Below are 17,034 nucleotides of genomic sequence, written 5' to 3' on the forward strand. Positions count from 1 at the left end.
GGAAACAATAGTATCGATAGAATCGATAGTATCGATACTATCGATTGTTTTGGACTATCAATTGTATGCTAATTTGCGATAGTATCGATACTATCGATACTATCGATCCTATTGATACTATCGATACTATCGTTACCTAGAAATTCAATAGTATCGATACTATCGATAGTATCGATATCTTTCTGACTGGTAGATAGTATTGTACTCTTTTGAACTATCGATAGTGTCGATACTATCGAAATATCGATACTATTGATTAAAATATCGATAGTCCTACTATCGGACAACTATCGATAGAATATCGATAGCCGATCGATAGTCGACTATCGATCGGCAACACTAGTTGGGTCGGACTATAGCTGAATGCTATTTACTAAACCATATAAATACAATGGGTTATGGGCCCAGACCACGTCGTAACAATAATAAAGAAGATTGCATCAATCGTACAAAATTAGAAATACTGGCGAGTTTAAAACAGCGTTACTTCACGCGACGCTTCGACGTTGGTAATAAAATTTGGAGGTTAAGTTGCCGGGAACGAATAAAAAAGAAAAACAAGCAAAAAAAACAATCACGATGGAAGGGAAACAGCACAGTAATAAAACTGGAAGGAGTAAAAAATTGGAATGCTTGGAAGTTACAAACCATAATACTACTACGAAGGGAAATTGTGTCATCATCATCATCTGCATTAATTGTAAAAAGAAATGCTACAATTAAAAGAAATATTAAATGTTTCAAGTGTAATAAAATGGGTCATTGTCGAGCTGAATGTAATGTGGACAGAAAATGTAATATTTATTGTTAAAAAAAGTGAGAAAAAATTATAATTGTAATAATTTTGTAAACATGTTAAAAATGAGTGTTAGTTTAAAAAGGGAAAATAAAAATATGAGTTTGTAGTGCAACAAAAGTAAAATTAAAAACCTAATAAGAATAAATAATTCAATAAAAGTGTGTGTAAAGTGTATTCCTAAGTGTTGCGTTAATTTAACATCAGCTCGCCGCCGTTGCCTGTATGTATGTATACCTAAGCTAGTTGCTGCGACTCGATTTCTTGAATGAAGCGTTTGCGACGTTGCCGCGCCGACAGGTAAGTGTAAGTAAGTGAGTGCGTATTAATATTATACTTTACAAATGGCGTTTTATTTTAAATCGATAATTTTATTATTTACTAGCGGACCCGGACGCGGCTACGCCTGCTTGAAATATAAGAATATAATTTCTATACAAATATAATTTCAATCTAGATGAAATGCTAAAAGTGACTATTATATTTATTTTCATAAGGATGAATATCAAAATGACGCGGTAACGAACGCGGTCGCGTAGCGACGGTTGTTATTAACATGGCAGAATAAATTGCATGTCAAATTAGAAAATATTTTAATTTATTAGTACATATGTGTAATGTAATATTATATAGCCTATAGCACTTCTGAAGAATGCAGCTTTCATACAAAACAAAAACAATGTAAATCGGACCAGTAAATCCAGAGATCTTAGCGTTCAAACAAACAAACAAACAAACTCTTCCGCTTTATTATATTAGTATAGATTTTGTTTGAAAAAATAACTTTTTCATTTTTGAGATTTTTTTTTTTTCTGAATTATATTAGGCTTTTATAGAGTAGTTAAAACTGTATAACAGTAAACGCGATAGTAGCTGGTTCAATTCCCACTCAGAGGAATAAAATATATTATTTTATCTCGATCTAGTAATAAGACATAGCAACGTCCCGAAAATTGGGAATTGAGAAAGAAAACAGAGAACGTAGCGTGTTAGTTCTAGATTCACTCTTCTTCCCAGCTATATGCGAGATAAAACGTGTTTAAATTTTACATTTATTTATATTTTTACAACTTTAACTTTTTTAAAAATATAGAAATAATAATAAAATAAACAAACTTGAACCAAAGCGTCTGTAGTCTAATAAAAAGAACATCGTATGTTAAATAACATTGTTTCAAATAATTCAATGAATTAAAATATAACCAAAAATTTTAAAATAAATTTCTTTATTTATAACATGAAATACATTTAACGCATAAATATTAAAAAATCAACGCATTTAACGTTTTAAAATGTTTTTCAATACACGTGCCGTGAAAATGTAAGTACTCAACTTCCGTAATGGAGCTTTTCAAGAAAAAATGCAGAATTGAAATATATTAATTAAAAAATACTAAATTCATACTGATATAAGGCAAAACGTAACCATTTCCAATGTCACTAATTCAGAGTGTCTTAACACTATTTTTTTCTTGCCTATCCTGATATAAGCAAAAAAGGTGTATTATAAAAAAATTGATATAAAGAAATCTTTTATTTTCATTTGTTCCACAAAAACTTCTATCACTTCTATTCAACAAACTTCACTAAATAAATATATAACCCATATAAATCCTACCTGACAGCAGCTAAGCCTCAAATAACAGAGATATATCTTGGTAGTATGCGATTTGATTTACTAACACCCATTATACAGGGTGTAATGTATATAGTACAGTACTATGCGGCATCGTAACGTAGCGTTCGCTATGGCAGAGTTAATTTGCAAGCATTATAAGCCTATGTATATGATACAGGTGATTTCTGCCTTCAGCTTCCAAATTGAATGAAGGATTCATCTTCATAAATGGGAATCAAACCTACAACCTTGGAGTTCAAAGTAAGACCCTTGCCCTTGACTACGTCACGGTGACCTCATGGTTTCTGGTTCTGGTTTCTGTTTCTGGAACCTAATGCCTATATTTTGCGATATATAACTTTCGAGATATATAAATATATTATATACATAAGTAGAAATAATTGCTTCTTTAAAGTAATTTATTTTAACAGTGATTAATTTATTTTACGATTCTTGATATGACATCACTAAAAGCGTGAGATGTAAAGTGAAAGCTTTAAAGTGTGGTTTTACGGTGAACCTACGCCAAACGTACAAAGTTATTAAAGTTTATAACTTCTAAGATTTACTACAGTACGAGGTCCCGCTGCAAATATCTGCAGGTATCCTTTTTTCTTAATGAAACGATTTTTTTATGAATAATGCACGGTAGTAGAACAAATTACGACATAGTTGCCTCGAAAAATTTCGCTGCAATACCTTTAATGAAATTTATAGCAGTTCAGTTAAGCTCTTTATTTGTGGCGTTTCGATTTAGTTGTATATCCAGAATAAATACAGCTTTTACCTGTAACAAAACAAAGAAATACTTACAATATATGTATATACACCATATTAAGTTAGTAATAAATATTACGTTTACTTTTTTATACATAAAAAAATTAATAAAATACTAACCACAAACACTGACAGGTTCTGAACATTTAGAGGATGAGGGACTTGGAAAAGGATATCATACAAAGGACGAGTTAACTTAGGACAGGAGAAATGGTTATACTTTTTTGTTAATCAATTGTAATAGTAAATTATCAAAGAAACAATGAATTTTAAAACCGCATAGTACTAAAATCAAGCTTAATTAGAAAAAAAATATCACTTTATTGAATATTATTAAGTCTTATCTGAATTGATTACTGATTTCCACATACCAATGAATCCTTATGAATAATTATTTTGAAAACCACTAAATTATTTTCATTCATAAAAAAATATAAAAAAATCAGATATCTGTAGATTTTTGCAACAGGACCTTAGGCCACATATATTATTAAACTTTACATAAAACGTACATATAAGTTCCCTAATTCTATCGTTATATATAGAGTAGCCTTCGTTTGCCCTATATAGCACACGAAGCACGACGTTAAACACCGGCAATGAACACACAATGTCTGAAAATTACAAACACATGGTTAACAGAGGAGACTTAGTGTTGAGACGCTGCGTTTTATTAAAAAAATATATATTCTTATAGGTAAAAAGATTATTTTATGATAAGAAAATATATATAGAGATAGTAATTATGTGCTGAGGCGTGAAACAGTGACGAGATGAGGTATTTGTTTTTTAAGAAATACCCACGTTTTGTCCGAAAGCAATCTTCGTAAAACGCGACGGTGCGGTTGTTACTCTGCGCATGTATGGCGCTACTTCATCGGGCTTTCATATTTTTGAGGTTAAGGTGTGTTTTCGTTGCGATTTTATGTAAAAAAATATTTTATATTCTTTTTTATTTGTATTTTCTATAATATGATAATTTGGAAGTTTCACAAAATATGTAAATATAATATTAAAAAAATATTTAACTGTGTTACAAACACTAAGATTAATTGCTATTTTGCAGCTTCACCCTGTATCCCGTTTATAAGGTAGGCAAAAGATCACTTTCCGACAAATTCTCTAGGCAAGCCATATTGAGTGGCCGAGTTTAACGCCACGCTTTGCTTTCTTACCAGAGCAAAAAATAAAAAAAAATACATTCCACTGAGCGGGACTCGAGCACACATCCATCACGTTTACAATTAAAAACTGTCTCTGCACCAGGAAAGCCTCCATTTTTAATAAAATTCAACAATACAATTCCATAACGAAACCACACCTTAACCAGTGTCATCGTTGTGGCGTAAATAATAAAGACGTAGAAGGCTTGCATCTGCACATACCCGTACAGCGTGTAAGTACGAGTACATACGAACTCATATTTTCCTCATTTTGACGTTCCCATATCCCATATACTGTAGATATATAGGGTTCTTAAGGCATATCAAGATGGAAAATGAATGGTAAAATAGAGACAATCTTTCGCGTGGCTGCCCTACATTTCGAAATAAAAAACTGTCTGTAGATTTTAATGTTGTTCTAAATATAAGTTTTCTGTTGTTTTTCATTTTCAAGCTATGTAGAGGATATAGCAGGGTAGGCAGATGGAACTTAGTGTCAATACACTCCATTCTCCACTTTTTAACTGAATTTGAATGTTGATGACAGAAAAAAGAAAGCGGAAAGATGTGAGCACAAAACAAGGTTGATTGGCACAGTACGACTTCATTCTGAATATATGTATTGAAATTTATTTCAACATAAATTTTTCAATGACAATAATCTACAAATTCTCATTTCTTTCTGAAAGTAAAAGTAATCTGCGTGTTCTCATTATGTTCTTCAAATTATTTATATTAAAATGAATAAAATTCAGCATTAAAAACCTTTTATCCTCACTATAATTGAAAGTACTCAACTTAAGCTCCCCGGGTTCACGGGAAAGCTCATACATTAATTTCGATCAAGAAGTTTGAGACTATGTACTGAATTCTAGTAAGGATTATTTATTTAATTTCCATATTATATTGTTAAATGTAAATAGCGTAATATATGTTTATTTACCGTTTTTTGTTTTACTTGTGGAGTGAATGGTTTTTTTGTATCGTTGCCTTCGTCCGGACCGCCCAAAGTGCGGATGGCGTTAAGTTCCGACACTTAACAAAATATATGGACATTAAGTTTCCCCATCTGGAAAATACAAGACGATAAAATAATGTAATCCCACAAAGAAAAAGTATGAAAAGTTAAAAAATGTACAAGTGTATTTTTTATGAGTAGATTAAAAAAAAACACATTTTAAGCCTTAAATTTTAAATATATTCATATATTTTTAGGCTAAAAATATTTAAGTTCCTCTTACATTATATATTAAGATTACTTTCATCTCTTAAGTTCAGCGCATCTGGAGTACTATCTGCGTTACTTATTAACGTGGACAGCCTTGAAACTTTCAAAGGCTAAAAAAGTTCCTTTTAGATGAACTGGTTTTTAAAAGTAGGCGTTATGAAACTAGGATTTAACCTCGACTTGGCTCTGCAAAGAATCATTATAGACACTTAAGTATTTTGAGGCCAGTCATGGCGCAAAGACCCCAGGGTGTGATTGTCGCGAGTGTTTGTGGGTTCGATTCCCACTCGGGAAAATGAAATATTGAGATTCATTTCTTCGTTCTGGTATCAAGGTAAAGTTGACGCGCCGTTGATTTCCGCCATTCAAGTAACAATGATTCCAAAATTTGGTAAAGAGCGGTTAGCTAGTGTCTTAACACTACGCTCTGTCTAACCTGCTACATGCGGAATACAACATAAAGTTGAAATATTATATTTTTAGCTTTTTAAAATTTATTATAAACAGACTCATATTTTTAGTGATAATAAGTTTAATTAATGAGTATTCATATTTTATTCTTATTTAAAATCTTACAAGAATAGATTACATAAAAAAAAATATATTATACACGTTTTTAAGCTTCACATTATATCCTATATATACACACTATCCGCGATAGGTGGGTAATTAGAGGGAACCTACTATTAAGATATTCGGTTCCTCATTTTTTCGAAACATTGTGTTGCGTAGCGGAACACAACGCCGTGCTTTTGTCTTGTTTACAAAGCCTGTTAGCAAATTCCTACAAAATATGTTATTTTAAATAAAATTCAATTCTGAACACCAAGGCATCAAATTTCGGCATTTTCTTCTTTCACCATCCGCCCATCTATCGCTTTATATGCAAAAATAACGTAAAACGAGCGGCTAAACTTGTGAATATTCATAACCTGACATTTTCGGTTCCTGATCGGAATAAGCAACATTGACGCCCTACTAGCGTAATGGAATTTTCTATACACTTGAAGATTGTGGGTTCAATGTCAAACTAAACTAAAATTGTTATATTTATTTATAATATTCTCAGTCTAGTTATTCAAATGGCGGCCACAAGAATTCGGCGGAGAGTGGGGAACAAAAGAGTTTTAACAGAGAACTTAATGTCTTAATACGAGGTAACGAGGTTCCGTCCATCATAATACCACCGAACCTTTTGTTAACTCATAATTAATTAATATCATATAATGCATATAAAGAAAGGAAAACAATATATTATTTTTCACTATATTGTTTTTCTGAAAATAACAATCAATCTCAGCGACGGATTTCATGAATTTTGATGACGTTATTGTAGCACAGTTTGACGTGACGCATACGTCAGTTGTTGGAACATTCGGAAAAAATATATAAGTTTCAATTTTTTTGCTTTTTTTTTGTAAGCGGAGTGATCATTTATTATATAAAAATGTATTCTTAAGTATTTTTTTCAGGGACCCTAGCGTTAAGAGACTCTGCTCCCTTATTTCCACCGATTTCTGGAGGAACTGCCTGTTGAGTGACGGAATTCAACGTCGGACTTTTGCCCATATGCCAGAGCAGAGAAATGAAAATATTAATAAATAATAATTAATACTCTTAAGTGGGGATCGAATCCCCAACCGTCGCGTAACAGTTGTGTCCCTGCGCTACGACCACCTCGATAATGAAGTATTAAATATAAAAAATAGCTATTAGATAGACTCGTCGTATCTAAATATAGACATTTATGTTGGCGGAAAACTATGAAATGTTTCCTTGGAATTGACATGACTTTTATTTTATTTAGTTATTACAAAGAAATGGCTGACCAAACTGAAGTAGGTTCTTAATTGTTGTGTAAGCATTAAGAAATTTAATTTTCTCTCTTTCTATACAACACTTTTAGATTTTAACCGACTTTTGAGATCAAATTTTGCATGCATGGAGATAGAAATTAATAAAAACATAGTTCACGCAGGCGGAGCCGCGGGCGGGCCGCTAGTATAGTGTAATTTTAGCTTATAACCATCGTATAAACCACTACATTCTGTAAACATTACATCGAAAAATCCACTATAAAGCTAAAACAACAAAAATACATAAAACGAAAATCAATTAATTGAAACCGAAATAGAGGGTTCGAAATATTACCCTTCGCCTAGTCCTTTGTGGGGATTCTCTATCAGAATGTACGTACACCGTACCATGTACATAGCCCATATATGTCTGTATCTCTACGAGTATATAGTCCACTTTTGATCTTTCACTGGGCACGGATTAATATAGCCTATTTCGTCTCTCCCCTTTTCAGTACAGATAGAACAATAAGCCTAATATCGTTCATATTAAGAGGATAGTACTGAAATTATAAGGCTGTTATATATTAGGTATTTATTAAATAATAATATTGATTAAAGCTGGTTATGGCGCAACGGTTATGGATTGTGACGGTAAATGCGATAGATTATGGATTCGATTCTCGCTCGAGGTAATTAAAAATATTTAATATTTTCATTTCTTCGCTTTGTGGGAAGCTATTATTATTTATTTTAGTTGTGTTGCCTTTTCTGCTGTATGCGAGTATTCCATGTTGGAAATTTATCTACAAACTGAAATGTCTTAATCCTAATACACAGTACATTTTTTACCTTTTTTACAAATTTGGTAACAGTGTGACGAGATTCAACGCCGCATTTAGTCTTATAACATCAGAAAAAAAAAAAAAACATTGATAGAAAGAAGAATGTGTAGTGTATGTATTTTTTATTATGAAAATTAAAATTTAATTTCACCAAAAAAAAATTAAACAAAGAGATTTACATCGAATTTCAAATTAGATACATTTACAATATATACTATAGTCATAGCAAAAATATACAAAATTTATCATCATCAAATTTGAAGCTTATAAGTGATGTGTATACAGTACTTAACAATAGTTACACGTTAAGCGCTATACGTGGAAGACCACCGATTAATCTTTGCACATATTTGCCAGCTTAAAATATTTATAGGCAAATAGAATAGAAATTAAATAACAAACTTAAGTCATAAAATATAATAAACTAGTAGACCGTCGCGGCTTCGCCCGCTTATATCATACGAATATTTATTAACTATAGAAATTATTTTTAGTTTAGGGGTACTGACCCCTGGTATGTATATGGTGGGAATAATATCTACATATTAAAAAATATATAAATTTATAAGACGATACAAAATAGTTATTTTTGTTCACGCTGTATTCCTCATATAATAGGAACCTTAGAAACTCTAATCCCATTAAGAGACTTCCGTGCGTGTTAAGTGGCGAGAATACTACAAATATATTTGCGAAATTGGAATTAAATGGCATAACTCAACTCAAATAAATAATTTGTTACAAAATATTCTCTCTTTTTTATACAGCTTCACGCTGTATCCCGCACACAGCAGAGTAGACAGAGGGAATCTAGTGTTAAGACACTCCACACTTTATATAAATATTTTTTCTAGGTGATAATCACTTATTTTATTTGTTAGATATCTCTTTTTATTTAACGTTACATGAAAAATATACAAAGCTCTTTATTCTTCCGTGACGCAGCGTTACAGTGATGGACGCCAACGTAACAAAACAACTAAAATAATTCTAGCTAAAAACAAATATTTTTACATTCTTTTATCCTGTTCCCCTTAATATACTTCCCGCCGAATTTAAGGCATTACGTGTCTAGAGGCGGAACTCAACGCCGCGCTTTATTTCGTACTTATTGTATAAAGGAAACAAAACACTATATAATATTCACCTGTCTTTAAACTGAAATATCTTGAAGAGGATCAAATCACGATCCCTGGCTTGATAGTCTATATTATTAATCCACTAGATCCAAAGCTATATGTTAAGCTGAGAGAACTTAATGATATTAGATATACAATTAAAACATTCCATTCTTCAATTTTTATGATGTATTGAAGAATATGTATTGCGGAACTCAACGCCGCACTTCGTACTTCCATACCGTAAATAATAATAATTTTTAAATATTATAATCCGTTCCACGAGAATGGAACGAACTTATAATGACACTATTTTTTAAAAGCTTTTATTTAACTTGCAATGTATGTATGTGGGTTCGGGTGAAATCTTAGAGCTCAATTTTGAAGTAGATATCGTCAACCGATTGAGCTGAAATTTTGTATACACGTTTACTTTGGATGACAATGCACGATAAAATATGTGACGTCATTCTAAATGTAATATGGTGGACCGTGCAAGATGGCAGAATAGTTATTTTAATGTACTTCTACAATATGGGTATCAAATGAAAGAACTCATTGAGAGCAATTCGAAAAATAATGTGATGTCACTCTAAATCCCATAAGGAGGATATTGAAGATAGCCGAGTATCTATTCGGTCTACTTCTACAATATAGATATTAAATGAAATGGGTCGTTGACCGTAACTCTAAAAATAATGTGACGTTACACTAAATCCAATATGGCGGAACATCTAAGATGGCGGAATAGTTATTATTTATTCACTTCTGCAATATGGGTATCAAAGAAGCTTTTATGATCATATAAATTGTGTACAATGAGGTTATGAGTTGATAGTTAAAATTTAAAAGACAAATTTTATTTTCTCCTTTTTAAAGCGTTTAAATAAAAGCTTTTTCTAAAAATGATTTTTTGCTTATAATTTATTAATATTTATTTTTATTATCCATTTTAGGTGTATAGATATTTTTTTAGATTCACGCTGTATATCGCATATAGCAGGGGAGATAGGGGATCAGAACCTAGTGTTAGAACACTCCATTCCCTAGTTTCCGTCCTGTTTTTGAGACACTTTGCTTCCAGAATGAGGAGATGAGAATAAAACAATACCCCGAATAGGATTCGAACCCACAACCATCTAGATTTTAATTATTCGCTGTATCACTTTGACAGACAGGTATATATTATAATTTATAATATAGTAAATTCCCATAACCAATATCACCCCGTTATGGATACCCAGTGGAGTGCGTAATGTTATAATTGCTTCGTCAACGAACAGATCGTGATTTTGATTAATTATAAAATTACACTCTAGGTGCTTTGACGGCGGTTAGCCATTTCATTGGGTTCTGCCGTCAATTGAGATTTATATTGTGAAAGTATTAAATATTATATTAAGCTATTTCAAAATTAATTTTAATGTTAAAATAGTAATAAGAAATTAGTAATAGTTAATCTAGGAAACGTATAAGTATGTTGTTGGCCTGACTGTATAAATATGACTTTGAGGCTCTCAAAGGTCAACCTTACCCTGCCTCTCTTACGACTTTTTTAAGCTTCACGCCGTACCCCGCATGTAGCCGCGTTGGGAGAGGGAGCTTAGTGTTAAGACATTCCTCTCTCCACTTTTCACCAAATTCTGGAGGCATTCTGTGTTGAGTGGCGGAACTAAATGCCGCAACTGCTTTATTTTGCTTCACAAATAACATAAATGTATAAAATAAAAAAAATATAAAAATAGACATTTCAACCTAAGTCTCCCCAAGCTCTTTGTCAGTGGCACGCAACAAAAGAACCGTATTACATATAATTTGACGCACCATATGAAAAGAGGATTACCTAAATTTGTATATTAAAATGTATTTAATTTTCGTTCAACGAAAAAAATGCTCAATATAAATAAGATATTAAATGTCCATTACGTTTTATTTGATAGCTGTGTGGTATATTACTTTTCCTTATGAAGCATTTAATGTTTTATTTGGTGGTGCTTATACTCATTTCTGTGGGTAGTTGTGATTTTTTAACGAAAAATCCGGATAATTATGTAAGTTTTGGCTTACTTTTCACTTTTATATATAAAAGATTTTTTTTTTCTATTTTTGTTCTATTTTATCCAATTATCGTTTTTTTTTAAATAATGCAATTTCGTAGACAATACACTTATTACAAATATAATTCTATAAAGGCTGTCGTTCTACCAGCACAGCGTCTGCCTGTAAAAGTGACGGCTGTGGCTTACTTTTTCACTGTAGGAATGAACTATTTTCATTTTCTCGCCCTGGTAACGAAACACACAAAGGCGTTAAGTTAGTGTAACTCAACACTTAATATGCAATGTCTCGAAAATTGAAGGAATTGTGAGAAAAGAAATGTCTTAACACTAAATTCCCTATGTCTACCTGCTATTCAGGAAAAACACTGTGCCGGCCTTTCCTTCCTTATACTTGTTTTTGAATCTACAAAATCTGCAAATCCGATATTCATCCTTATTTAAATTACCACCATAACGTTTACCTGCTTGAATATTAATCTGATAAATTTCTTTGGTACCTTCGTTGATTCAATTTCCTTTTTCCATATTGCATATTTTTTTAGGGCCCCTACATTGTGGAGTGGGAACATTACGACCAGTGCCGAGGACCAAAGCTCGCAAATTTAACCAAATTTACCACTCATTTAATAAAATATGACAATACTCTCTATAAAGGGACGTTAAACGTAACTTTCATGGATAACACTCGACTTGACGAGGTAAGACATATTTTTTTTATTTTTATTGGGGTAAAAAAAAATATGTATTAAACTTTTTTGACAAAGAAAGTTTCCCGTTCTTTATAGAAGCATAACATTTTGGATGTCAGAAACCAACTCTGTAAAAAGACTGGAAAATTAAAATATTGTTTTAATATCCTCCAAATAAAGCTTGAACTCATAAAACCATCGAGCTTACAGACATACTGAATAACTAATTCACTGTACTTACTTTTATATATCACATTTTCCGTATTAAAATATATTTCTCATAGAATATAATAAAATTTAAATATTCTAGATCAAAATGTCAGTATTTTCTGTGAAAGACAATACCAAAACGATCCTCTGGAACTACATCGTGAATAAGCCATGTCAGCATTATATTTTAGCTGCGCTATTTGAGTCTCAACTCGGAGTTAAGAACTGCGTTGTCAAAAAGGTATATGGTTTCTTCTTATCTTTTATAAAAGTAAATAAAAGTAAATATACAAATACTTTCGTATAGCAAATATAAAGAAACAGGATGAATTTAGTTATAGTTTGTATAACGTTTATGTTTATAAATAATTCTGTGCCATATATATTAAGCAAAATTAACGCCAAATATATATATTTTTAATATTCGTAGTATTTTTAAATAAAATTAAATTATTTTTTAGGGGTTCTACATCATGGATCTAAATTTGTCAGATTTAATGATGAACTATCTCGGCAAGTCCTTCTTTTACGGCGACTACTTATTCAAAGTTATTGTTATTTCAAAAAAAGGTAACGTCGTCTGCCTGATATTTGATCCAAAATTTAAGAAAAAACCTAAAAATTAATTATTGGCATTTTCATTATTATGATAATTTGTTCAATTGTGTATTTTTTATTTTACTCCCTTTTATTTTTTTTATTTTATGTATGTATATATTTTATCTATTTCATAAGACATGTTATCACATTCATTCGTTTATTCACACAATTCATTTTAAATACCCATGCAGAAATAAATCTAAAACCAGCGCCTCAGTTAATTCGATATGGATATTAATTTCCAAAAAATTTGTGAACAAACGTACATAGCAAGAACTCATACTAAATTACTTATGAAATTTAGTACGCGTAAGAGGAAGCCTCAATAAATAATCACTCTAAAATAATGGCCAATCCCACCCACTTACATATTACATACTACATAGTTTTCACTAAAATTAAAAAAAAGCAAATTTATAATTTATAATTTATTAAATTTCATTTAGATTTAAATACATTATTTTATTATAAAATGAATAACATTTCCACATGAAATAGACAAAGCTGCTAAATAGTTAAAACACTTCAAAGCCGCCGCAAAATCTATTAATTCTCACATTCACACTCGATAAATTAAATTTAACACTCTAAAGTCCGATCGCGGTGCTATCGACCGCTGGCATATTTCTCTGCAGTGAATTCTAAATCAAATCTATTACAGTTTATATGAAATATTACTATTAATTTTAATAAAAAAATAATATTTTGATATAATTGATATAGATTTAATTAATTAAGAAAAATATCTAATGTATTTGTATGATGGTTGTGGGTTGAAAATAAATCTGATTATTTTTTTAACTTCAAAGGAATAACTTAAATATTCGGTTTATACTCAAAATAAAACTTACCAATTGACATTGTCATTATTTTTTTAAGCTTATAATTCATTGACTATATTTGAAATCAATAATTTGAGTCCGCATTTTATCAGCCGTGGCGCAGTTGCAGTTTGCAGTCGCAGGTTCCATACCGAGCAAATAGAATTATTATTTATTCCTTAACAAGAAAAAGCGCGGGGTTAAGTTCCGCCATTCAACACGCAATGCCTATAAAATGAGCGAAAAATGACAAGCGAAGTATCTTAACATTAGGTTCCTTCCGCCTACCTTGTCATATTCAGAATACAGTAAAGCTGAAGAAGAGATACACAAATAATACATTTAAGTTAAGACAAGTAAAACCAAATAAATATATTAGTATAAACTTTTGTACTGGACTTCAAATTACTCACCTAAGTCGTACAAAAGCCAGATGATTGCGCCAGATTAGAATCAGGTACGGCGGTGAATTAATTTGAAACGTGCCAATGATTTACTACGTCTAGTTTGGGCGTAATTTGGTTATGGATGGCGTGGCTCACTAGTTTACCGAGTGCAATTAGCATTTATAGGGTTAGGCATTACTTCTGCCTAATATACAACACTGTTAGTGGGGGTTGTTCCAACACTGCTAGTGGGGGTTTTAGATCTGAAATATTTCTAACGATGCATTACGTACATAGAATTTTGAATACATATGGGAATTTCGTGGATGAATTTTTGGTATGCTGTAAGTTGGTAGCTCCGTAATTTAGTTCGGGTTATTTGTTGGGCAATTTAGAAATGTCATTCTTGTTGCTATAATGCATTTGACTGGAATATTTTGATGTCATATTTTGGTGATATTCAATTTTATTTTTAACATAATATTATTTGCATTTTAGTATGGTATTGTCTGTGAATTACATACATATTGTATTATATCCTATATATTAATCAACTAATCATGTATTTGGCATACAGGATAAACAAAATTTATTTCATAACAAACAAAAATATTATTTATTTCTATTTAACAAAACCCAACGGCGGAACCCAACGCTGACTCTTCCAAATTTCGCTTAAACATCAACTTCGTTATAAATAAAATTTAAAAAACTTAAAAAATTCTCGTTGTTTTCAAATATGAAAGTCTGAAGTAATAATCTTAGAAACATACAAACATTAAAAACATTCTAAAACGAAGTAAATAAAATATATGTTTTAAGCTTATGTTAAGACTTAGTAAGGTGGCATATTCACGGCGCTAAGATCCAGATGGTACGAGTGAAAATATTCATGATAATGAGGTTCTAACACTGGCAGTAATTAGGCGGGATGTACCGACACGAAGTTTATCTCGCGTAGGCCACATGCAAGTATGAAAGAGAAATGTTTGCAAGGCTTTAAACGTTCTGGATGAGCCTTAATATAAATTTATTAATTGAATTGATACATAATTTTTTAAGCATCACGCTTGGTTGTGGCTTAGAGGCACAAGGGGCATCGACAGTTACGGTTCCATTCCCATTCATGGGAATGAAATGTAATTTTTTTTCATTTCTTCGATTGCTTCGATGGTGACGAGGCGAAGCGCGGCATTCACTCAACACGCAATGCCTCCAGAATTTGGCGGAAAGTGGAAAACGGAAATGTCTTAAAACTACGTTCCCAAATTCCCTCTGCATACCCACCAGGGAACACTCTTTCTCCCGCACATACTAATATGCGAGATACAGCGTGTTTCAAAAAGCTAAAATACTTTTTTAATATCACATTTCTTTCGTATGAGATCTGTCTATCTATTTTACTTGTATATCTTATAATCTGTCCTCATTTTTTTTGTTTAGTATTATTTTAAAATAAAACAATAGTTTAAAATATATATTCAAATCCAATTCAAACAATGTAAATCATCGGTGCATGTCAACGGTCATTGAGGCCACAGAGAAGCGAGAGCGGATCGTTAATATCTAAAACAATTAACATATAATTAGTGCTCTAGATATAATTTATTATACATATTTGTTGATTAAAGTTTAGTTAAACGTATTCATTAGAACAAAATTAGGTAGAGGCCTCATCGTTGTGCAGTCCGACAGCGTGATGGTTATGGGTTTGATGTCACTTTGGGTAATGACTTATTTAAACTGAACTCCGCCATCCGAATATCTCCCCATCAGAAATAGAGTGTAGGGGTATTGCACTAGTCTTATTATATTATTTATAAACACGCTATATCAGCCACCTGAATTTATTCGCTACAAATGCAATTGTGAAATAATGTTGCACTATTGTTTTGTAGCGTATAAATAAGCAAATTAAATATATAATAAAAGAGTTAAATATAAGGTCTCGTCTTAGTAACATCGCCATAATATCCGTTGACCACAGAGTAAAAATTAAGCATCTGCGCTATCTCTCTCTCTCTCTCTACTCTGCTAAAGCGTTGTGTTAAAAAATAGAAAGAGCACAGCGAGTTCCGTAATTCAACACGTAATGCCTTGAATGAGTGTGAGAGACCCTGATCCCCCAAGTTCTCTCTTCTCTCACTCCTTAACATTATTATCACACATTTAATAAAAAGGTAATACCTACGTATATAATTTTAAGATTCTAAGCATATCACTTCTTAGCAAACAATGTCCTTGTAAGTTCTATGTGGCAAGAAAGCACTTTACTTAAAACAAGTTAGCGGATGTCTGAAAGGGGTGGTTCCTCGTATTTTTATTATAGTGTACAAACATTTTTATTTTATCATATTTAGAAAATATATATGACTTTTTTGACTTAGGTGACATATTATAAAATTACGTATTCCATGTAAAAATTATATATTTTTTTATTATTTAAAAAATAGCAGTAGGTAAAGTCTACAGACGGTTGGTTCGTAGTCTGTATTATCTTGTGGGATTTTTTAAACCATCTAAGATTCACTTATAAAATCTTCGAAGTATTAATCTTCTTCTTCCTGGCATTAATCCCGACTATTACCAGGGGCTGCCTTCCTACTTAACCTACTCCACTTTGCACGATCTTTTGCGTCCTCGGTGGTTAGACCATTGGCTGTCATGTCCTGCATCACGACATCCAACCAGCGCTTCCTTGGGCGTCCGGGAGGTCGCGCCCCAGGAACTGGTATAGCAAGGCACTTGCGTCCGACATAGTTCTTAGGCCGGCGCGTACAAACCATCTCAAGCGACGCTCTTGGAGCTCATCCGCTACGTCACGGACCCCAAGACTACCTCGAATGAATGTGTTGCGCATGCGGTCAGGCCGCGTTACGCCGCACATCCACCTCAGCATCTTAATTTCCGTGACGTGAAGCTCTTGA

The 17,034-nt window shown here is 32.0% G+C and overlaps 1 protein-coding gene across 1 annotated transcript; it reads left to right on the plus strand.

Annotated features, from left to right (window-relative positions):
• The first annotated feature begins 315 nt into the window (after positions 1 to 315).
• LOC146530675 (uncharacterized) lies at positions 316 to 16,488 on the plus strand. The gene is made up of 4 exons (XM_085199413.1): positions 316 to 1,023; positions 11,944 to 12,099; positions 12,401 to 12,541; positions 12,762 to 16,488. The coding sequence occupies exons 2-4, from the start codon at positions 12,076 to 12,078 to the stop codon at positions 12,924 to 12,926; spliced, it is 330 nt and encodes a 109-aa protein (XP_085055539.1). The 5' UTR covers positions 316 to 1,023; positions 11,944 to 12,075; the 3' UTR covers positions 12,927 to 16,488.
• The last annotated feature ends 546 nt before the right edge of the window (positions 16,489 to 17,034 follow it).

This window comes from Heliconius melpomene, chromosome 16 (genome assembly GCF_056956725.1).
Source record: "Heliconius melpomene rosina isolate 202511_hmr_F chromosome 16, ASM5695672v1, whole genome shotgun sequence".
NCBI classification, from domain to species: Eukaryota; Metazoa; Arthropoda; class Insecta; order Lepidoptera; family Nymphalidae; genus Heliconius; species Heliconius melpomene.